Raw genomic sequence first — 24,747 nt, forward strand, 5'->3', positions numbered from 1 at the left:
CTCTAAAGGAGATACTTGAGTTAGATTATCCAGAGTGGTTTGTTAGTTCATTTTGAAATATTTTATAGAAAGAATGTTTTGATTTAGCTTCTGAGCAGTTTAGGTTCCAAATTAACATTTTTTGTTTCCTTGGAAAAAAGTTAGATTTTTTAATCTTGCACACTTGTCACCTTGATTTTGATAATGGTTTCCTTCTTTGAAATAGTAATTTTCATCCCTAAAAACCAGAAGGAAGGCAATAATTACTGAGTTTTTAGGGACCATTTTTCATTTTTTTTTTTTTTTTTATTCTTTTTATTTTATGTATGTATGTATGTATGGCTTTGTTGGGTCTTCATTTCTGTGCGAGGGCTTTCTCTAGTTGTGGCAAGCGGGGGCCACTCTTCATCGCGGTGCGCGGGCCTCTCACTATCGCGGCCTCTCGTTGCCAAGCACAGGCTCCAGACGCGCAGGCTCAGCAATTGTGGCTCACGGGCCGAGTTGCTCCGCGGCATGTGGGATCTTCCCAGACCAGGGCTCGAACCCATGTGCCCTGCACCGGCAGGCAGATTCTCAACCACTGCGCCACCAGGGAAGCCCCATTTTTCATTTTTTTAAAATTTATTTTTAAGAATAATTGGGGGTTTTTTTTAGATGTTATATAGAAGATAGAGATGGAGAACAGTTATTCCACATATACATTAATGTTACAACTTTTGGCTTCTTTAATTCCTTTTGTTAAACTTTTGATGTTTGATTCAAAGATAATTTAAAACTGTCATATGACTGATATAAAATTTCTTAATTGTTACCTATTTCCCAAATTAGCCAACTATATTGGAGTGATTTCTGTTGATAAGAACACTTGGAATGAGGAACCAAATATAATGTAAAATTTAGTGCTATTTCCCCACATGGTGTTTCTGGCTGTCATTGACAATAGTATTTTGCAGTAGGATTGATGTCCATTGACCACTTATTAAACATATATATAGAAGATAATATAGCTAAGAAAGAAAACTACCCTATTTTTGGGAGGGAGAAGTAGAGTTTACAGAGTTCATTGGTTGTCTTATTAATAGTATACACATGAAATATACCAAGAAGTAACCTATTAAGAGGTATTTGGTCCAAATACTCAGGATTATTGGGTAGATAATGCTTCTTATAAATGTGACATGTTTTGGGACTTGGCTTTGTTTTTTGTTTATTTATTTTGATTTGGGGGTACAGGACTGGGGACATCAAAGCTGTATAGTTGAGGCTTCCCTGGTGGCGCAGTGGTTAAGAATCTGCCTGCCAACGCAGGGGACATGGGTTTGATCCCTGGTCCGGGAAGATCCCACATGCCACGGAGCAAGCCCGCGTGCAGCAACAAAGATCCAACACAGCCAAAAAAAAAAAAAGCTGTATAGTTTTCGAAACTTTCAAATTACTGAAATAACCTATACGTCTGATAGTCAGCATTTCTTCTTTTCATGCCTTAATTTCATGCTTCACCCCCCACAGTATGGCTGTTACTGATTATCTTTTTCCTTAAGGAGTAATTAATTCTCCTGACAGTCTTTAATTTTAGGTTGAGATTCATTAAATGTGAGGATTATTGATTTGATCTACTGTTGTGAATACAGTATTTGTGCCCTCATAATCTCCTGTGAATGGATGAATTTTTCTTCTTGTCTCCAACAACAGTATTTCTTAATGTACAGCCCACAGTAGCATTAGACATTTTTGCTTAACCTCTTGTTAACCATTATTTTTTCCTAGATAGTGTTTGGATGTCTTTGTGGAAACAACACCTCAATAGCTTAGCTATAATTTTCTAAGTTAGATCTTTACCTGCCTTGTTCGTCTTCTTTTTTTTTTTTAAACATCTTTATTGGAGTATAATTGCTTTACAATGGTGTGTTAGTTTCTGCTTATAACAAAGTGAATCAGCTATACAGATACATATATCCCCATATCTCCTCCCTCTTGCATCTCCCTCCCACCCTCCCTATCCCACCCCTCTAGGTGGTCACAAAGCACGGAGCTGATCTCCCTGTGCTATGTGGCTGCTTCCCACTAGCTATCTGTTTTCCATTTGATAGTATATATAAGTCCATGCCACTCTCTCACTTCGTCCCAGCTTACCCTTCCCCCTCCCCGTGTCCTCAAGTCCATTCTCTACGTCTGTGTCTTTATTCCTGTCCTGCCCTTAGGTTCTTCATAACCTTTTTTTTTTCTTTTTTAGATTCCATATATATTAGCATACAGTATTTATTTTTCTCTTTCTGACTTACTTCACTCTGTATGACAATCTCTAGGTCCATCCACCTCACTACAAATAACTCAATTTTGTTTCTTTTTATGGCTGAGTAATATTCCATTGTATATATGTGCCACATCTTCTTTATCCATTCATCTGTCGATGGACACTTGTTGCTTCCATGACCTGGCTATTGTAAATAGAGCTGCAGTGAACATTGTGGTACATGACTCTTTTTGAATTATGGTTTTCTCAGGGTATATGCCCAGTAGTGGGATTGCTGGGTCATATGGTAGTTCCATTTTTAGTTTTTTAAGGAACCTCCATACTGTTCTCCATAGTGGCTATATCAATTTACATGCCCACCAACAGTGCAAGAGGGTTCCCTTTTCTCCACACCCTCTCCAGCATTTGTTGTTTGTATATTTTTTTGATGATGGCCATTCTGACTGGTGTGACGTGATACCTCATTGTAGTTTTGATTTGCATTTCTCTAATGATTAGTGATGTTGAGCATCCTTTCATGTGTTTGTTGGCAATCTGTATATCTTCTTTGGAGAAATGTCTATTTAGGTCTTCTGCCCATTTTTGGATTGGGTTGTTTGTTTTTTTGATATTGAGCTGCATGAGCTGCTTGTAAATTTTGGAGGTTAATCCTTTGTCGGTTGCTTCATTTGCAAATATTTTCTCCCATTCTGAGGGTTGTCTTTTCGTCTTGTTTATGGTTTCCTTTGCTGTGCAAAAGCTTTTAAGTTTCATTAGGTCCCATTTGTTTATTTTTGTTTTTATTTCCATTTCTCTAGGAGGTGGGTCAAAAAGGATCTTGCTGTGATTTATGTCATAGAGTGTTCTGCCTAGGTTTTCCTCTAAGCGTTTTATAGTGTCTGCCCTTACATTTAGGTCTTTAATCCATTTTGAGTTTATTTTTTTGTATGGTGTTAGAGGGTGTTCTAATTTCATTATTTTACATATAGCTGTCCAGTTTTCCCAGCACCACTTATTGAAGAGGCTGTCTTTTCTCCACTGTATATTCTTGCCTCCTTTATCAAAAATAAGGTAACCATATGTGTGTGGGTTTACCTCTGGGCTTTCTATCCTGTTCCATTGATCTATATTTCTGTTTTTGTGCCAGTACCATACTGTCCTGATTGCTGTAGCTTTGTAGTATAGTCTGAAGTCAGGGAGCCTGATTCCTCCAGCTCCGTTTTTCTTTCTCAAGATTGCTTTTGCTATTTGGGGTCTTTTGTGTTTCCATACAAATTGTGAAATTTTTTGTTCTAGTTCTGTGAAAAATGCCATTGGTAGTTTGATAGGGATTGCATTGAATCTGTAGATTGCTTTGGGTAGTATAGTCATTTTCACAATGTTGGTTCTTCCAATCCAAGAACATGGTATATCTCTCCATCTGTTTGTATCATCTTTAATTTCTTTCATCAGTGTCTTATAGTTTTCTGCATATAGGTCTTTTGTCTCCTTAGGTAGGTTTATTCCTCGGTATTTTATTCTTTTTGTTGCAGTGGTAAATGGGAGTGTTTCCTTAATTTCTCTTTCAGATTTTTCATCATTAGTGTATAGGAATGCAAGAGATTTCTGTGCATTAATTTTGTATCCTGCTACTTTACCACATTCATTGATTAGCTCTAGTAGTTTTCTGGTAGCATCTTTAGGATTCTCTATGTATAGTATCATGTCATCTGCAAACAGTGACAGCTTTACTTCTTCTTTTCCGATTTGGATTCCTTTTATTTCTTTTTCTTCTCTGATTGCTGTGGCTAAAACTTCCAAAACTATGTTGAATAATAGTGGTGAGAGTGGACAACCTTGTCTTGTTCCTGATCTTAGAGGAAATGGTTTCAGTTTTTCACCACTGGGAATGATGTTGGCTGTGGGTTTGTCATATATGGCCTTTATTATGTTGAGGTAAGTTCCCTCTATGCCTACTTTCTGGAGGGTTTTTATCATAAATGGGTGTTGAATTTTGTCAAAAGCTTTTTCTGCATCTATTGAGATGATCATATGGTTTTTCTCCTTCAGTTTGTTAATATGGTTTATCACATTGATTGATTTGCATATACTGAAGAATCCCTGCATTCCTGGGATAAACCCCACTTGATCATGGTGTATGATTCTTTTAATGTGTTGTTGGATTCTGTTTGCTATTATTTTGTTGAGGATTTTTGCATCGATGTTCATCAGTGATATTGGCCTGTAGTTTTCTTTCTTTGTGACATCTTTGTCTGGTTTTGGTATCAGGGTGATGGTGGCCTCGTAGAATGAGTTTGGGAGTGTTCCTCCCTCTGCTGTATTTTGGAAGAGTTTGAGAAGGATAGATGTTAGCTCTTCTCTAAATGTTTGATAGAATTCGCCTGTGAAGCCATCTGGTCCTGGGCTTTTGTTTGTTGGAAGATTTTTAATCACAGTTTCAATTTCACTGCTTATGATTGGTCTGTTTATATTTTCTATTTCTTCCTGGTTCAGTCTCAGAAGGTTGTGCTTTTCTAACAATTTGTCCATTTCTTCCAGGGTGTCCATTTTATTGGCATATAGTTGCTTGTAGTAATCTCTCATGATCCTTTGTATTTCTGCAGTGTCAGTTGTTACTTCTTTTTCATTTCTTATTCTATTGATTTGAGTCTTCTGCCTTTTTTTCTTGATGAGTCTGGCTAATGGTTTATCGATTTTGTTTATCTTCTGAAAGAACCAGCTTTTAGTTTTATTGATCTTTGCTATCGTTTCCTTCATTTCTTTTTCATTTATTTCTGATCTGATCTTTATGATTTCTTTCCTTCTGCTAACTTTGGGGTTTTTTTTGTTCTTCTTTCTCTAATTGCTTTAGGTGTAAGGTTAGGTTGTTTATTTGAGATGTTTCTTGTTTCTTGAAGTGGGATTGTATTGCTATACACTTCCCTCTTAGAACTGCTTTTCTTGCATCCCATAGGTTTTGGGTCATCATGTTTTCATTGTCATTTGTTTCTAGGTATTTTTTGATTTCCCATTTGATTTCTTCAGTGATCTCTTGGTTATTAAGTAGTGTATTGTTCAGCCTCCGTGTGTTTGTATTGTTTACAGATTTTCCCCTGTAATGATATCTAGTCTCATAGCACTGTGGTCGGAAAAGATACGTGATATGATTTCAATTTTCTTAAATTTACTAAGGCTTGATTTGTGACCCAAGATATGATCTTTCCTGGAGAATGTTCCATGAGCACTTGAGAAGAGAGTGTATTCTGTTGTTTTTGGATGGAATGTCCTATAAATATCAATTAAGTCCATCTTGTTTAATGTATCATTTAAAGCTTGTGTTTCCTTATTTCATTTTGGATGATCTGTCTGTTGGTGAAAATGGGGTGGTAAAGTCCCCTACTATGATTGTGTTACTGTCGATTTTCCCTTTTATGGCTGTTAGCATTTGCCTTATGTATTGAGGTGATCCTATGTTGGGTGCATAAATATTTACAATTGTTATACCTTCTTCTTGTATTGATCCCTTTATCCTTAATGTAGTGTCCTTCTTTGTCTCTTGTAATAGTCTTTATTTTAAAGTCTGTTTTGTCTGATGTGAGAATAGCTACTCCAGCTTTCTTTTGATTTCCATTTGCATGGAATATCTTTTTCCATCCCCTCACTTTCAGTGTGTATGTGTCCCTAGGTGTGAAGTGGGTCTCTTGTAGACAGCATATATACGGGTCTTGTTTTTGTATCTATTCAGCCAGTCTGTGTCTTTTGGTGGGAGCATTTAATCCATTTACATTTAAGGTAATTATCGATATGTATGTTCCTATTACCATTTTCTTAATTGTTTTTGGTTTGTTATTGTAGGTCTTTTCCTCCTCTTGTGTTTCCTGCCTAGAGAAGTTCCTTTAGCATTTGTTGTAAAGCTGTTTGGTGGTGCTGAATTCTCTTAACTTTTGCTTGTCTGTAAAGGTTTTAATTTCTCCGTCAAATCTGAATGAGATCCTTGCTGGGTAGAGTAATCTTGGTTGTAGGTTTTTCCCTTTCATCACTTTAAATATGTCTTGCCACTCCCTTCTGGCTTGCAGAGTTTCTGCTGAAAGATTAGCTGTTAACTTTATGGGAGTTCCCTTGTATGTTATTTGTTGTTTTTCCCTTGCTGCTTTTAATATTTTTTCTTTGTATTTAATTTTTGACAGTTTGATTAATATGTGTCTTGGCATGTTTCTCCTTGGATTTATCCTTTATGGGGCTCTCTGTGCTTCCTGGACTTGATTGACTATTTCCTTTCCCATATTAGGGAAGTTTTCAACTATAATCTTGTCAAATATTTTCTCAGTCCGTTTCTTTTTCTCTCCTTCTTCTGGGACCCCTATAATTTGAATGTTGGTGCGTTTAATGTTGTCCCAGAGGTCTCTAAGACTGTCCTCAATTCTTTTCATTCTTTTTTCTTTATTCTGCTCTGCAGTAGTTATTTCCACTATTTTATCTTCCAGGTCACTTATCTGTTCTTCTACCTTAGTTATTCTGCTATTGATTCATTGTAGAGAATTTTTAATTTCATTTATTGTGTTGTTTCATCATTGTTTGTTTGCTCTTTAGTTCTTCTAGGTCTTTGTGAAACGATTCTTGTATTATCTCCATTGTATTTCGAAGATTTTGGATCGTCTTTATTATCATTACTCTGAATTCTTTTTCAGGTAGACTGCCTGTTTCCTCTTCATTTGTTTGGTCTGGTGCGTTTTTACCTTGCTCCTTCATCTGCTGTGTGTTTCTCTGTCTTCTCATTTTGCTTAACTTACTGTGTTTGGGGTCTCCTTTTTGCAGGCTGCAGGTTCATAGTTCCCATTGTTTTTGGTGTCTGCCCCTAGTGGCTAAGATTGGTTCAGTGGGTTGTGTAGGCTTCCTGGTGGATGGGACTGGTGCCTGTATTCTGGTGGATGAGGCTGGATCTTGTCTTTCTGGTTGGCAGGACCACATCCGGTGGTGTGTTTTGGGGTGTCTGTGACCTTATTATGATTTTAGGCAGCCTCTCTGCTAATGGGTGGGGTTGTGTTCCTGTCTTGCTAGTTGTTTGGCATAAGGTGTCCAGTACTGTAGATTGCTGGTTGTTGAGTGGAGCTGTGTCTTAGCGTTGAGATGGAGATCTCTGGGAGAGCTCTCGCCGTTTGATATTATGTGGAGCTGGGAGGTCTCTGGTGGACCAATGTCCTGAACTCGGCTCTCCCACCTCAGAGGCACAGGCCTGACATCTGGCTGGAGCACCAAGACCCTGTCAGCCGCATGGCCAGGTACGTGGGGAGTTTCTTGCCTTTTGGGATGTCTGAGGTTTTCTGCCATCATTCAGTAGGTGTTCTGTAGGAGTTGTTCCACATGTAGATGTATTTCTGATGTATTTGTGGGGAGGAAGGTGATCTCCACGTCTCACTCCTCCGCCATATTGAAGGTCTCTGCCGTGTTCTTTTTATTCTCCAAATCTTACTAATGCCTTTCCTTTAATGTTGCTTCCATTATCAGTGTTTCCAACTTCTTGTTTTATGTGCTTTAAAATGATTAAATATAGATATCTGGTGCCTATCTTGTTACTTATGTAATTACTTCAGTGGTATTGAATTTTGAAACTCTTTAAATTGTGTCTTGATATGTTCAGAAGCTGATGGTTAAGTATATATTTGTAAGATCATCTTAGATAGAGAGCGCCGAATCCTAACCACTAGACTACCAGGGACAGATCATCTTAGAAATAAAAGTAAAATATATGTGAATGTTTCTAAGGACATCTTATAAAAATGTACTTAACCATCAGCTTATACAAATATCAATTTAATACCCAATTTTAAGAATTATACTTATTATATAAGTTATATATATACTATGTATATATATTACTATATAGTATATGCAGTAAAATATTTTACTTGCAATATGTAGTAAAGCATTTCTAATGTTTCTGCCAGAAAAGGCGAATTCCTTGCTTTCTTTTCTCTCTTCATTGTAGTCTACTTAGTTTCTCTCACTGCTTGCCAGCACTGAATTATGAGAATTGATGGATGGTGCCATTGATGAGATCATGTGTTGGTTATTAAACCTTAGAGTCCTCTTCATGTTCCCTGCTGTAGTCCTAAAAGAAGGCATGTGATTGTGTTTTTCACTCCATAGCCTCTTTTGCTTTCTTGTTAGTGTATTTTCCTTTACTCTGGTTCTTTAGTTTTAAAATTTATTGTATATTATCAATAATGCTAATTTTAATTAGAGTATCCTCCAATATTTTAAAGTTTTTTTGTGGATGAAGAAAACATTCTAAATGCCTTGTGCTTTATAAGGTATATTGTTTCACTCATTAGTAAACTGATTTTTGGAATGTTAAGCTCAAAAGAATGACTAAATCCTAAGGCTGTTTCAGCTTTTGAGCAAATTGAAAGTTTTTTTAAAAAAGGAAGTGAGATCAGTCTGCAAGTAAGGCAAAGCTTTACAGAGGTTCTTCAGGCGAGAAAGGAGTTTGAGGCATAATCATTATCCCTAGTTTTGTATTCACTTGCACTTTTCCCAGAAGTCCTTTGCTTTTCTTTGTTAGGTGTGGAGGGTGCAGCTTTCCAGAGTAGACTTCCTCATGACCGGATGACTTCTCAAGAAGCAGCCTGTTTTCCAGATATCATCAGTGGACCACAGCAGACCCAGAAGGTTTTTCTGTTCATTAGAAACCGCACAGTAAGTTTCCAATCAGCTTTTTTCCACCTGAATTGTAAAAGGTACATATTACTTTTATATAGAATATGGGGGGAAAAATAGAAAGAGAGGAAAGAATTTTTAAGTTATCTGTAATACTATTATTCCGAGATAACCACTGTTAAAAATTAGGTTTTTTTTCCTCCAGGTATTTTTTTAAATGTATGTTTAATTTTTGTTTTTACAAAATTGCGATCCTACTTCCATGCATTCTTTGGATCCTTTTCATTCCTCATAACCTCATAAACACACAATAAGAGTCTTTATAAACTTTTTTTAAAAAATATACATTAAAAATAATCACTTTGTCTTTCCTTCCCAGGTTAAGAGAAACCCTTATTCTGTTCTACTCATCTGGTTCATCTTCCTCCTCTGGCTAAATGATTGATTTTAATGTTGGCAAAATATTTTTTTGTCTGACAGTTGGGTCATACTTTAACTGTTGGGCATTGAAATGTCCATTTTTGCTTATTATAATGAAGCTCTGAACAGCTTTATACATTCTTGACTCTTATCTCTGGTTATTTCCTTAGGATAGAGTTCTAGAAGGAAAACTACCTGGTCAAAAAGTATGAACGCTTTTAAGGATTTGATACATGTTGTCAGATTGCTTCCCAGAGAGGCTGACCCAGTTGACACCCTCATTACCCTGCCCTGTTTTTGTGATTAATATGATGATAATCTGTGCTGCTGTAGTAGACCAAAATCATTTCATTTATTTTCCATTTCTTTGATTACTTAGACTGATTGCTTTTTCACATTTATTAGTCATTTGTATTTCTTCTGTGAATTTTTCTTTAATGTCCTTTATTCATCAGAAATTCTTTATATACTGTTCAGAACATATTCATTGTACTCGGGAGTGATACAAAGTAGAAGAAATTCATGTTGTAATTTCAGTTATTTTGGATATAGCTCAGAGATGTCTTTTTAGCCACCACTAACGTCTTTATTTTGACCATTACATTGCAAAACTACTGCTAAATTTGGATTGTTAAATGCCATTCATCTAGAGTGATTGGTAGGTTTTTGTAGTACAGAATAAAAGTTCTTTTTTGTGAAGGAAAATAGGGTGATTTTTTTAAAGTGAATGGAAAATTCTTAATGTGCATTTCTGAGGCTGATTTATAATTGAATCAGCTTCTGTGTGTAGCATGTCAACATTTGTTCTAAGTGGATTTCAGACAAAATTGTCATTTTTTTGTTTCATCCTGAGGGGAGTTTTTACTTTTTACTTGAATTTGAGTGATGGATTTATAGTGATCTCTATTTTCTCTGATTCATTACCTGTGACCAGAAATCCAGATTTGGGGAAGGACTAGCCCAGGTTAGAGTTGTGGTCTCTGGCTATAAAACAGAACTTAAGTCATTCTTTCCTGTAAGAATTGTGTCAGTTCTCTTGTGTTAAACTGCATCTTTTGCTTCCAGATTTTAAAACCACAACTTTAGGATTATTCAACTAGAACCTATGACCTGACCTTTATATTATAAGATGGAAGGAGGAAGAAGGCTTGTGTTGAGGGGTGGTGGACTTGGGCCCACTGTGTGCTTGAGGAATTCCATTTTCCTTTGACAGTGGCCACAGAGAAAAGCAGAGGGTCCATATGGATTTGGTCATATCTCTTTGTAATTGAATTTATTTACACTTTAATTCCTTCTTTGAAACTTGTTTATGGAGCAGTCTTTATTAACTTTTAGCTAAGACGTAAATATGATGGTATTCAGCTGGTCTTGCATTTTGCAGATATATATTCAGTTTGAAAAGAATTCATGTTAGAGCCCGTTGATTGTACCATAATATTTTTTATTTCTCATCTTACTGCTTTTTCAGCAGTATTCAAAATAATTGACTTCTCCTTTCCTAAATACACAGCTCCCTTAGCTTAACACATTATTCTAGTTTTTCTCCTGCCTCCCTCGTTGTCTTCTCTGAATGCTTTATAGCCTTCTCCTTAACAACAGGCCACTATGTGAACTGGTTAGAGTTCCTTAAGGTCCTCTCCTCTCTCCCCTGTTCTTTCCCACTAGGAGCCCTCTTCTACACACTTGGCCTCAGTTATCACCCATAAGCAAGTGGCTCTAAACCTTAACTCTCCTCTGAACCCCAGCTATGTGTCTAGATGCCAGTCTTTCACCTCCTCTTGTTGTCTTGAAACTTAACTCATTATCTCTTATTTCAGTGTCCCTCATTCAGTGAATGGCATACCAACTCATTTAGTTGTGCAAGCCCAAAACTGAGGAGTTATCCTTTGCACACACACCTCCCCACATATCTGATTGATCATTTGATTTTGTATCTACTCAGGATCTCTGGAGTTATCTAACCCAGGTTTAAATTCTTGTTGCTCCACAGCTGTATGATCTTGGCAAGTTACTAGGCAGGCTAAATATCTCCTAGCTTCTTTAATAATTCACTCATTTGACATAGTTTTGTGTTTCATTAGTTTCTTTGTCAGGAATATAACCCTTACTGTTTCACTGAAAGGAAAACCTATATTTGAGGCCTTAAAGTTAAAAAGATATTTTAAAGTGATCAAATGGTATATGTCTATTTGATTGTAATACAGTTTCTATCATTTAAATACAGTTGCAGTTGTGGTTGGATAATCCAAAGATTCAGCTGACCTTTGAGGCTACTCTCCAACAATTAGAAGCGCCTTACAACAGTAAGTAGTGTGTTCAGTAGGACTGGTTTTGAACTGGATTTGAAAATGGATACTTCCTCCCAGAAGCTCATGGTTGCTTGATAATGAATTTTCATCTTCTTGTGCTATGCAGAAATGAGCCTTGCAGCAAAACTATTTTGTGTGTTTGTAATTGTTTTTCTAACTTTTTAATTGTGTTGACAGGTGAGTGAGTTCACAGATTGCTAATAATTTCTCCAGACCTATGTTCCAGCTTTAATCCACAGAGTACTTTGGTGGCATTCAGTTGGCTGTCTGTATGGCTTTCTCATTTCCCACTTGCCACCAGCAGTCTTGTAAAGTTTTTGCCAAAGTAAATGAGCATAATACTACTTTTAAAAGGGTTGGTTTTGTCCTTCATCTCATCTGTAATGGGATGTCATTTTTAAAAATTGGAAATTATGTGATATGCATTTTGGACTACCACACAGATTAATAGTTCTAAGAATCACTTTTCTAAAGGAGTCACATGACTTGAAGCTTATAGAAAAGATGAATAGAATGACTTCATGATGGAGAAGTAGAAGAAGAGCTAAAAGAGTTTTCCATTTAAAGTGCTAAAAAGATAAACATGTTTTTAAATTCATTTTTCTGTAGGTGATACTGTGCTTGTCCACCGAGTTCACAGTTATTTAGAGCGTCATGGTCTTATCAACTTCGGCATCTATAAGAGGATAAAGCCCCTCCCAAGTAAGGACCTGGCCAATGAATTTTATGGTTTTAAATTAGGTTCCAGGAGGCTTTTTAGCATTTTATTTTGATTTCTAAATCCATATTTAGAGTCAAAATATTCCCAAGTTTATCTTCTTATAAGTCAAATTTAAAGTAAAATCTCTTTGTAAATGTGAATTTCCTATAATTTCTGGTTTGATAAATACTTGGTAAAAGATACTGAATTTCCAATTTAAGAAAAAACAATTAAAAATAAAATTTATTAAAAATGAAAAAAATCAGTTATAAAATAGGAAGTTTGTTTTCTCTCATTAACCAGTTCTTTAATGCAATGCTAAAGGTTGCATTTTTATTTTTTAAATGCTTTTTACCCCTTTCATGGTGTCTGGATAATGTCTGCCAGGAATCAGAAGATAGGGATATTTTGAGAATTAATGTATCTATCTATCTATTTATTTATAATACATTTATATTTATGCTTTAATAATTTTTCAAAAAAGGAAACTAAAGACTGCAGAAGTAGAGCTTAAAGAAAATAGCTTTAAGGATCGATTGGTTGACTGCTCAAATTGTCCTAAGTATAATTGTGAGGTAAATGTGGGAGATTATTCATAATAAATTAACCGAGGGTCACAGATGCTGAAGCACATGGCTGAGGTAATGAGAAAGTAAATCTTAAGATAAAGGATTTCATTTATGAATTTTCAACATTGAATTAAAGTTTATAAGTTTCAGATATTTGCTAATTTGTATTCATATAGTTTTCATATTTTGAAAATAACTCTGAATTGTTTACTTTGTGAGACGTCATAACATGTTAAGAACCTAGAAATTTTCTTGATAAAAAAATGACAAATAAAAGCTCTTAAACCTACAACAAAGTATTTTAATTTTTGTTCATTTTTTAATTTTAGCTAAAAAGACGGGAAAGGTAATCATTATAGGCTCTGGGGTCTCGGGCTTGGCAGCAGCTCGTCAGTTACAAAGTTTTGGAATGGATGTCACACTTCTGGAAGCCAGGGTAAGAATTTTATTTTGGGTTTAGAAGCCCAGCCTAATGGAAATATGGTAAGGAAATTATCTGTTGCAAATTAAGGAATCATACAAATTGAACTAAACCAAACTGATTTAAATAATACTCAAGGTATTTTGATAGTGTTAACTACATTGGATAAAACATTTTTGACAGTAAAACTTTGAAAAGTGCTCAGTGAGTATTTAGAGTTTATAAATAATCCATATAGCCCTTTTATGTATATTTTCAGGTCATTGTTTCTTGCAGCTAACTTTCAATTAGGGGGCTTTCTCAGACATACCCTTTACAGGGTGCAGTTATTTTTAGTGGTGGGACAGAGTGAATTGTATTCTGTTTGATTGTAAACAGAAAGGAGTTGCTTCTCAGACAGCAGCCATCTTTTACAGCCTGGTGAAGCCAAGATACTGGCTCCTTATCATTAGTCCTAGAGAGAGAAATGGAAACTGAAAGAGGATGGGGATGATGGCACAGAGTGGAAAAAAAGAACATCCTATTAGGATGTTACTATTCAAATCATTTTCATGAGTAATTTTTGAGATTTAATTATCTTTCAGTGGCTTAAAGACCTCCCTTGACTCCTACCATTTAAAAAAAACAAAAACCAAACAACAACAAAACACTTCTCACATAACCTAAACAATCTAAAATTTTATAAAAGCTTTCAAAATGTTTTGTGCAGGGCAATCTAAATTGCTTTTTACAAATTCCTAATTTTTTAAAATGTTCTTTTCAAATAGAGTATGGGGAGATCAAAATTAAATAATTCCTGATACAGTCTTACTTTAATATTTTATTAATTAATTCAGAAAACATTTGTGTGCCCTCTGTCTCCTATGTACAAAGAATACAGCAAGGAATAAAGGGATCATTATGATTCCTACCCATGTGTGCAGGTTTTTGTTTTGTTTTGCTTTTTTTCATTTGTTTGGAGTTTACAGAGTACTCTCATGTAATCCATGACTGAAGTATCACTGCAGCTCAGTAAGATTTCCCCATACTTGAAAATCTACAGTCAGCAAAGATAACACTTGGGCCTGTATAGAAATGAGAGGTATTGTCAACAGTTCATGCTCAGTAGACACTCTGCCCTTGGGCATGGGGCTGCACTGGAGAGGCATTTGTCAGAGAAGTCATCTATCAAATCATTCACAGCTGACTTTGACACTGTGGGGCAAGAGTCAGAACATGATGGTAGAAAAATGGCCTTTAGTGTTAAAATTTGTGAACAGATATTTTCTATGTGAGTGGCCCTTGCTCAGCCTGTACAACTGGTGTTAGAGACATTGGAGTAGGTGGCTAATAGTAGCAGTAACTAAGTATGTCTTCTGGGTGTCAAAATTGTTTCCTACCTCACATCACTTAATTCTGTTCCTTTTATATGTCATTCATTACCTACCACTCTCTCAAATAGTTAAACTTCATTTGCTCTTTGTGCTCACATCGTACTCCATGTAAACTCTAACTACACCTTTCTTTTTAAGTTATCAAGGAGCCCTGAGATGGTACCTTGCCAGGTTATTATGGTTAAACTAGAATTTATGATTTTAGCCATTTAATTTCTGAAAAACAGGATCGTGTGGGTGGACGAGTTGCTACATTTCGCAAAGGAAACTATGTAGCTGATCTTGGAGCCATGGTAGTAACAGGTCTTGGTAAGTAGTTCTTAGTTTTGTGCTGTAATACAAGGTCTGAGACTCATAAAATTGTTTAATCTTACATATATATATATATGTATGTATCTTTTTTTTGGCTGCGTTGGGTCTTTGTTGCTGCGCGCGGGCTTTCTCTAGTTGCTGCGAGCGGGGGCTACTCTTTGCTGCGGTGCGCGGGCTTCTCATTGCAGTGGCATCTCTTGCTGTGGAGCACGGGCTCTAGGTGCACAGGCTTCGGTAGTTGTGGCACACGGGCTCCGTAGTTGTGGCTCACGGGCTCTAGAGCGCAGGTTCAGTAGTGTGGCACACGGGCTTAGTTGCTTCGCGGCATGTGGGATCTTCCCGGACCAAGGATCAAACCCTTGTTGCTTGCATTGGCCGGCAGATTCTTAACTGCTGCGCCACCAGGGAAGTCCCTGTTTAATCTTATATTTTAAAGCCATAGATACAATTTTAAAATATATTGGTTAGGATACTGTTCTCAGTATTAGTGAGAGGTAAATTGACAAATAGTCTTCCTGAAAAGATACATCAATATGAGCATAATTTAAAATGTACATAGATTTTGACCTAGTGGATCCAGTTCTAGGAAATTATCCTAAGAAAATAGACAACTGGACAGTGACGTAGCAGAATGTTAGAAACTACAGATTAGAAGATTAAATTATTATACAATGAGACCTATACAGCCACTAAAAATTATGTAGCTCCATATTAACATGAAATTATGTCCACATTTGTTGCTAAGTTGAAAAAAGATCACAAAACAGTGCATGTGTTATGATCCTTTTGTATGTCTATGTCTGTAATTTTATGCACATAAAATCTAGAAGGGTCTGTAATGTTAACTAATTTTTGGTAATAGGTAATGTTTCGCTTTCTTCTTTATGCTTAACTTAAATATTTATTTTACTTTGGGCATTTTGTTGATATATAATTCATGTACCCTAAGCTTTGATATTTTAAATTTTGAGTAAAAATATTTTTGCATTGAGGTTTTTGTTCTCTCTTCATAGGTATGTTGAATTTAATTGTTGGAGTTTTTTCTAGGAGGGAATCCCATGGCTGTGGTTAGCAAGCAAGTAAATATGGAACTGGCCAAGATCAAGCAAAAATGCCCACTTTATGAAGCTAATGGACAAGCTGTAAGTTGACAACAAACTACTTTTCACAGTTTCTTTGGTTCAGTCGAAAACAATTTTGGGGAAACATGTGAATGAATATACACACATATAAATATGAACTGAGAGTAGAAATGATGCGACATTATTGTGATTGTTTCTTAACTCTGAGCTATATAGGAAGGGGTTATACATGCCTGTTGAGGCATTTATCTTTAAATACTTAATGAAGATTAGGCTAGCTAGGCTGTTACGTTTTTTAGTTTTTGATGGGCTAATAGCGAAGTGGTGGTACTAACCTGATGCTTAGGTAGGTTAAAGTATTTGTTGATCAGAGGCATAGGAGCTTCCTATGGTTGGTATGGTAGTAGCATGGAAGTGATATTCAGTGTGGGAGAGTGAGAGTGTTTTAACAGCTGTATGATAGGTTATGTAAGTCAGTCCTAATTTTTAGGGGTCTGTGAAACTCAAAAGTTTGTATTCAGCAGAATTTTTGCCAACTCCCCTGTTAGGAGTGAGGTAGTCTACAATTCTCCGGCTATAAACACACTATCATCTTTATATTTGAAGGAAGGGAAAGTTTGCTATGTATATGGCAGTTTAGCCTACTGTTATTAAAAGTGGTAAGATTCCAACTCTAGAATTTTGTGTGATAGGTCCCATGGGACATCCTCACCTTTTCCTGTCTACCTTTAGGATTTATGCAGTTCGTATCAGAGAAGTACAAACTTTTAGGAAATGTTTTGGTTCCCATCCCCACCATTCTGGATCCATATTTCCTCCCAGGGCTTTTTTGGGGGTGAGGGGAAAGGGCGGGCAGCCTTCTGGCAAAATAAACAAAGTAGAAAGGAAAAGGATGAAGTAGAGGTTAATTCAACAATTCTGTAAACTTCTATTTACCCTGCAAAGACCTGTAAAAGATAAAGAGATAAGACAGTCCCTGCCATGTAAGACCCCACAGTCTGGTGGTACTTGTACACAAATAATTATCTTTTCCCACCTTTTTATTATAGAAATTTTCAAACATATACAAAAGTAGAAGGAGTACTATAATGGACTCACATTTTTCCAGTCTTGTTGAGAGCAGGGGAAGTGACATGACCAGATAGGTGTTTTAGGTAGATAGACAGTAATTTAGAGAATTGCACTGAGGAAGCAGGGTCTCTGAAGTAGATATTACATTAGTCCTGAAGAAGTAATGGAATCCAAACCAAAGATTATCACTGATCTTTGAGACACTATCTTTTTCTTTAGACTTTCCTGAATGTAGAGCAGGTTCATTTAGTCTTTCTAACAGTAAAAAGTGAGGGTTTTTTTCCTAGTAGAGATATCCAAAGAAATTGTCTGCTTTCTTGGTATTAGATAAGCTGTAAAACATTTTTTAAAACACTTGTTTCTAAATAACATACCAATATTCGCTCAAGTGTGGCCTACAGCCAGCTGCCAATCCATGAACTAACTGTTGGTTACTAGTATGGGATGAGATTAATATCTTGTGCCAGAATGTAAATAAACCACATCATTTAACCACGATGTTTGTTCAGATGATGACTTTTTTTTTTGGTAGCAAGACTTTGTCAATGGAAGAAGTGGTGCATTTAGTTTATGTTCTGGCATAAGCTCCTTATCTCACCAGGACCAGCCCTTTGAGTAACATTTTGGTACACAGTTGTTAAGCTGGTGTGTGGTTTTCAGCATTTTGTTGTCATTCAACTCTGATCTTTATAGGATTTTTCTAGGTTTGTTTGTTTGTATTTGGTGAAGCAGCCAAATGGTAAGGAGGATTCTTTAAGCATTCTCAAATTTGGGAAAAAATTCTTTGCAGCTTTGAGTTCTGCTTGCCTTAAGTTAGTTAATCAAACATAAGAAGACATATTAATATTTCTTAATCATGCTGTTCCCAGTAATCTAGCTCAGAGTAGGAATGGACAACTGGTGACCAGTAGACTGGCTTTTGGCTTATATGACAAGTACTAAGAGCTTATAGCCTGGTTAATTTATGCTTATAATCACAAATATGTGTCATGGCTTTAGAAATCTAAGGAATAACTCAGTCAGTTGCTTCATTCTCCCATTTTGCAGGGGAAGAATCTAAAGCACATGCATATGTTTCCCTGAGGTCATTATAGTCAATAAGTTGTAGAGCCAAGGTCTGTTGTCTGGTGTTCCAGCTTTAATGCCCACACTTGTTCTGTTCTGCCTGGCTGATAGTTCAGGGAAGGTGGGGGCAGGGGTGAGTGTGCAGTTCTAACTGCCAGTGTGACTGCATCAGCTGAGTCTCCTTCTCAGACAACTTTCTTTTAATAGTTATTCTAAGGAGGCCCACGTAGAGTGATGATATTCACTCAGCCATTGATTTTTCTTCAGTGAACTGTTGAACGAAATGGGATGTGTTCCTCCATTCTCTGTGGATAGCCTCAGTGGAAAAGAGGGTGATTGATTTGATGGTTCTGTTGTTAGTACATAGAAATTAATTATTTCATCCTATACAAGGCCAGCAGTTAACTCAGAGTTATTAATATCATTTGTAATATTGTCTTAAGAACATATCACCATACTCAGCCATTTTGCTGCTATAGAAAAAAAATCATGTAGTAAGTGGTTTTTGTTTTGTTACCTTATTATTGTTTTAATAACAGTCACAAGAATCCCTGAAAGAGTTTGCCTCTCTCTTCTCTCTGGTCCTGGACTGACAGCTAGGATGTTGAGCTTGTATGTTTGTTTTTGACAAAGGAAGCTTATTTTATGACTTTGGTTGACTAGAACAGGGCTTTCTAATCTGGTTCTACTATAGGATATTCTTATACATAGAAGTATCTTCCAAGCCTATAAAAATAATCAGAGCTAATAAAGCAGGTGCCCTCGGATTAACTGATGATGGAGTTATCCTCTGAATTATTCAGAGGATTATTATTATTATTATTTTAAATAGATATGGGTAAGGTTGGGAAATAGGGTAATTCATATTTTAGGAGCATTTTGGGAGTCACCAGTGAGAGGACTGAAAACATGGATTGGTGGGGGAGACTGGAGAAATGACTGTCAGTGTTTTCTGCATCTCCTATACAGCTAGTAACTTGGGGGCTTTAGATTCTAGTTTTGTGTTTGACTTTTTTTGAGTAATGAAGAGGTATCTTAAGTGAGTGAGTGAGTATGTGAGAGAGAGAGACTGTGTGTGTGTGTGTGTGTGTGCATGCGTGCGTGCGTGCATGTGTGATTATTAAGTGAGATCCAAAGACTCAGTAACTACTTAGAGAAACAGAACCTGAGTTTTACTTGGGAATTGCTCAACGGTTATGAGGAAGAAAGATAACACTTGAAAAGTAACGCATGCCAGTTTTCTTACAAATACCATTGGTTGGATACACTTAGTACCTATCATAACTTAGCAAGTTTCCACTTTTATTCATAGAGAGTGGTGCTTAGGTGGTTATACTTTTGACAGAGGCATCTTGGCCATTTCAGTTTTCATCTTCCTTTTTGGAAACATCTTTGGTATCTTTAAGGCAGTCTTTCTCTACCCTTTAAAATCATGACTGCCAATCCCTGCTTTTTATAAATGTAGAAATCTCATGCCTTCCTTTAATGTTTTTGAGGTTGCAAAATAGATCTTTCCCTTCAAATATAGTTATAATACTGAATTTTCTTTTCCAACCTATATTAATTTATTTAACAAGAATTTACTGAGCACCTCTGCTACATGCTAGAAGTTGCTGGAGTGCACTCCTTAGACATGCCATGTGTGCCTTCTCCACATGGCTTAGTCCCTGCTCTAGGAAAGTCAGTTATTTACATCCCCTAAAAGATTCCTTATGAGGTAAAAGAAGGAGAGGGAGGCAACAGTCTCCATTTATAGAATCACGTTGAATTTTATTTAAATTAAGGATATACCTGTTGTCCTTATTCTCCCTTCAGGGTTAATAACAATATCTCATTTCCCTTAGCTATTTGGGAATCTGGGTTAGAAACTCCTCAGATGTAAATTTCTTTTTCCACGATTTACCAAAGGAGCTAATCTTTCGTCTTACTGTAATTGTAGAAGTGCATGGGGATGGGAGAGGTGCAGGTTGACTGTGGCCTCTGTTGGCCAGATTTGGCCATTACAACTTTCTTCAATGTGTAATTCTTCCTGAGGATTTCTCTGGCTAAATCTCAGAACTTTGAGTACCTGGAACCTAGGTACACTTAACTCCATTTTTGCTCTGCTGCCCGAGAACTTATGCAGACTGGAAGTATGACAGATGGGCAATGTTTTTGAAGACCTACCAAGCTTGTGATGATAGAATGCAACCAGAGGTAGAACTAAGGAGAGCTGTACTTCCTTTGAGATGACTTCTTACAGAATCAGGGACCCTGTCCAGAAAGTTGCTTGGCTCTCCCAAAATTTATTCTGCATGAGCCAGTCACACAGGCTTCCCCACCGCGACCATGTTCAGGGATGCTCCATATAATCCGTCCTCCATATACGGGTGCTCCATATAATAGGATCAAAACAGTCAGGATTATACCCCATTTAGAGGAGTGAGGCTCACCAAATGTTTAGTCTTGAAGGAACCATTTATTTGGAGCCTTTCATTGAGAAATAAATGGTTTTGAAAAATCATAAAATCTGTTTCAAGCAATAGCCTTTTTGTTTGATTCTTTGCTAGGAAACTGTATCAAAGGTCCTTTCCCGAAGACTGCTTCTTCGTTTGTTGTTATGTTTTGTCATATGTCATATGTTTTGTTTGTCATTTGTCATATGTTTGTCATATGTCATATGTCATATGTTTTATGTGTTGTAATATAGAAATCCAGCTGCCTAAAATGTGGTGCTTAAGCCTTGGTAATCATTTGCTGAGTTCCTTTCTGAGGATGCAATTTAAGAATATAGAATAGAACAGTCAGGTTAGGGCTTCCCTGGTGGCACAGTGGTTAAGAATCCGCCTGCCAATGCAGGGGACACAGGTTCAATCCCTGGTCCAGGAAGATCCCACATGCCGCGGAGCAACTAAGCCCGTGTGTCACAACTACTGAGCCTGTGCTCTAGGACCTGTGAGCCACAACTACTGAGCCCGCATGCCACAACTACTGAAGCCCACGCACCTAGAGCCCGTGCTCCACAAGAGAAGCCACCACAATGAGAAGCCTGCGCACCACAACAAAGAGTAACCCCCGCTCGCAGCAACTAGAAAAAGCCCATGCAGCAACGAAGACCCAACGCAGCCAAAAATAAAAATAAATAAATAAATTTATTTTAAAAAAAAAAGAATGAATGGTCAGGTTAAACTAAAATTATTGTGACATGTTTAGAGATTGCCAATATTTCAACATCCTTTCATAATTATTTGTGGAACTAACAGAGTCCAAGGGTTCTCACCAAAGGGAAAGAAATGACCTGAAACAGGTATGTAGTGGGTGCTTAAGGTAGTCAGCTGCTAAAGTTCTTGTCATTGTCTGAGTGTGTCAAGTAGAGTATATCTAATAGATTAATTTTAGAAACAGATTCAAGGTTTAAATACATCAAAAACACATTTTGGTTTTCTCCCAGTCAGTATTGGTGTCCTAATGGACAAGTGTTTTATTTACTATTTTCCAAATGTTTCTTTAATTTTAAAGTGGAATTTTAAAATTAATGGGAAAAAATCCAGGTTTCAAAGCTATCCCTGGTGTCACTGACAACATTTCTATAACTGCTTAGCAGACAATGGATGGGACCTGACTGCTGACTGGAGCCCCGAGTTAGAGGGGGTGTCCTGGAGATGCAGTCACGTCATTCTGGTATCGGTCAGATTCGGCAGTGGTCTTTTGGTTTGGTGTTTGTTTGTTTGGTTTGATTGTTGTTCTTTTTCTCCTGTATTGAATTTTGCTTATTCCTCTCTGCTTTCTGCACCGTCTCCCTTTACCACCCCCACCCCCACCCCCATCCAAAGTGCCTTTCTTTTGCCCATTTCTGTGCCTTGACTCTCTCATTTTAGTCTCTGTACAGTCTGTTCCTTATTTCTGTGGTAGTTGCAGCTTCTGAGCTCACAATACTTCTGTCATGCTGTGTGTTTAAAGCCTTGATTTTACTGCCGTCTTACAAAACTAAACTTGGCTTGGCTGTTGGGCTGTTATTTACAGTTTATTTCTCTCTCTGCTGCACTGGTTAAAAGGACACTGTCAAGGTATTTTTCTTTCATAAGTTTTCAAATCATTTTCCTCACTGTTTACGGTAACCCATTAAAAGCTTGCAACTTAAATCTTTCCCTTCCAAAGATCCCGTCCATCATACATTCACACTGGTTTGTTGTTGTAGAGTTGCACCTGTATGTTGGGCTGGTGCCATTTGAGTATTTGTCATTGAAAGCGCATGTAAAAAGTCAAGTTTTTTGTGGGGGGTGTGGGTGGACTAAAGGGGAAAGTGTAACGAATCAAGTGGGCTGCTCAGCAAACAGAGGGAAGAAACAAAAGGTCAAATTTGGTCCCTCTAACCTTGACAGTGTCCCTTTAAATATTTCTGTACCACACACCCTGGACCCCAGATACTGAGCCTTTGAGTGCTGTGTACTTTTTCAATATGAACTTCCCTATGTGACTGTCACTCTAGCTGTAAAGATTAGAGCTTGTCTAAAGCAAGCCATCCAGTTGACACTGGAAGAGCTTTAATCTGTACCATTTGCAAACTTGGCGAATTGGCACTTTCTGTCCTACTGTAGAGGCATATGTGATCTGGTCCCTCTTGCTGCTACAGCATCCTCCTGCTAGGCATTTTAGAAGCCACATGTAGAAATATCACCATTTGTACTCCAGGAAAAGCAGTCATTCACATTGCATCTGTGATAGTGAAGATCTCATAGATTTCATATTGGAAATGTGATTGTTTCCTTTTTAAAGGAGCACCAAATTTAGAACCATCTTTTGTAACATCACTGCGGGAATTAACACCAAGTAAAATTTCAGCATTGCTTTGAGCTATTCTGTATGTGACTATCATATATAGAGTACATGTAACTGACGGGAAAGTAAATGAAATTCCTGACAAGAAGGTCACTTCCATCAGCTCTGATAGCTGTGTAATCAGAACAAGTAGCGATGTCACCAAGACCTCCTTTCTTTGGCCCTGGACTTGAATGGGTAGGTCAGATGTGTCTGATCCACCAAGTCCTAGGTACCACCCTGATATATAAATGGCACCAAGCATCCAAAGCCTGATTCACTGCCTTATTTCTCAACATAAACCAAAAGATTCTCAGGGGTTTCTATTTCTAAGGCTAAGGGGGATTCTCTAATTCATAAAGATTTCCTGATCTCTTCCATGTGTGATCTTTTAGAACTTGATGCTTTAAAATATTATTTTGATTGAATTAGTTATAGTGTCTTGTCATAATTTACAGTTCCAAAGGAGAGTTGCAGTCCTTTTGCCTTTGTTTTGGTGCAGATTATACTTCTCACCATATTCTTTTTTGCTATACCATGGCTCATCTGATAAGAGTTACTTGTGTGACTCATCAGTGAAGGGGCAGAGGCTAGTGCTCTGAAAGCATCCATTTAATTGGGAAGGGCAAAACTGAAGGAGTTGCAGACGAGGAGCAGAGTTTTACTGTGATGATCTTGTCCATAATAGTTACCTCTAATTGTAGATCATTCTTCCTTAGCCTTAGTGATTATTAGGACTTACTTTCATGTTTTGTTTTCTTGTTACCAATTTTAGGTTGATGGTAAAGTGAAAATCCAAATTTTGAATCCCGTTTCCCAGTTGATGCCTAGCTTTTTTTTTTTAATGTATTTATTTGGCTGTGCCGGCTCTTAGTTGTGGCACGCGGGATCCTCGTTGCCGCGTGTGGGATCTAGTTCCCTGAACAGGGATTGAACCCAGGCCCCCTGCATTGGGAGCATGGAGTCTTAACCACTGGACCACCAGGGAAGTCCCGATGCTTAGCTTTTTATGGCAAGAGATGCTTGCCTTAGACATGCTTTTTCCTTCTCGCTATTCCCCTGAATTCAGCAATAGGATTGTAGATACAGTTTACTTTGGGGCTGAATTAAGCAGTAGCAGAGGAATTTGTGTCAGCTAACTGATGGTATCACTAGGTAGGGGCACAGCAGGGATTAGGAGCATGGTCTTGCAGCTTGATGATCTGCTTTGCAATCTGTTCTCTTACTCCACAGTAGTGAGCCATACCTGGTACCTCAGTCACTCATAGTCTAAGAGCATTGGATATTCAACTCTGAACTTAATTGGTGCCATAAAACACTATTACTCTGAGAAAGAATTAAGATGCTGTTGTGTTCTTATTAATAGCCATGAATTTCACTTCTCTCTTCCCTACTCCTACCTGAAATTGTCGTCTTTGAGGGGAAGCAGATACCTTGGGCTTCTTATTTTTTCATCCTGTCCTTATTCTGGAAGGTGCTCAGGTGTGTTGACATAGTCTTTGTTCTCTGGGACTTCTCCAGTGTGTTGTCTGCATGTCAGCCCAGCTTATCTCAGTGCATGTCAACTCCAGGGCGCCTTGTGCTCCACATGACTTCACTCAGCACCAATGTGAATCCTGTGGCTGTTAATAGAGGTAGAGTCCCAGCTCTGAGGGCAAAATCATGAGAATAGGAAAATATCCGGGCTGAAACATTTCATATCTCATTTAATGGAATTGACCACTTCATGGAAAAGACAGTTTGAATCATTGTCCTCAAAGGTTTCCCCTTTGAGATACAT

General features: G+C 37.3%; 1 protein-coding gene across 2 annotated transcripts in view; it reads left to right on the plus strand.

The window, feature by feature from the left end:
- The window catches only part of KDM1A (lysine demethylase 1A), a 62,707-nt gene that overhangs the window by 24,381 nt on the left and 13,579 nt on the right, over positions 1-24,747 (plus strand). For both annotated transcript variants that reach the window (XM_059915799.1, XM_059915807.1), the window contains 6 exons: positions 8,754-8,887; positions 11,493-11,571; positions 12,187-12,279; positions 13,176-13,282; positions 14,868-14,949; positions 16,000-16,094. In XM_059915799.1, the coding sequence (XP_059771782.1) occupies positions 8,754-8,887; positions 11,493-11,571; positions 12,187-12,279; positions 13,176-13,282; positions 14,868-14,949; positions 16,000-16,094 (590 nt within the window). The remainder of the gene's footprint in view (positions 1-8,753; positions 8,888-11,492; positions 11,572-12,186; positions 12,280-13,175; positions 13,283-14,867; positions 14,950-15,999; positions 16,095-24,747) is intronic.

This window comes from Balaenoptera ricei, chromosome 1, assembly GCF_028023285.1.
Source record: "Balaenoptera ricei isolate mBalRic1 chromosome 1, mBalRic1.hap2, whole genome shotgun sequence".
NCBI lineage: Eukaryota > Metazoa > Chordata > Mammalia > Artiodactyla > Balaenopteridae > Balaenoptera > Balaenoptera ricei.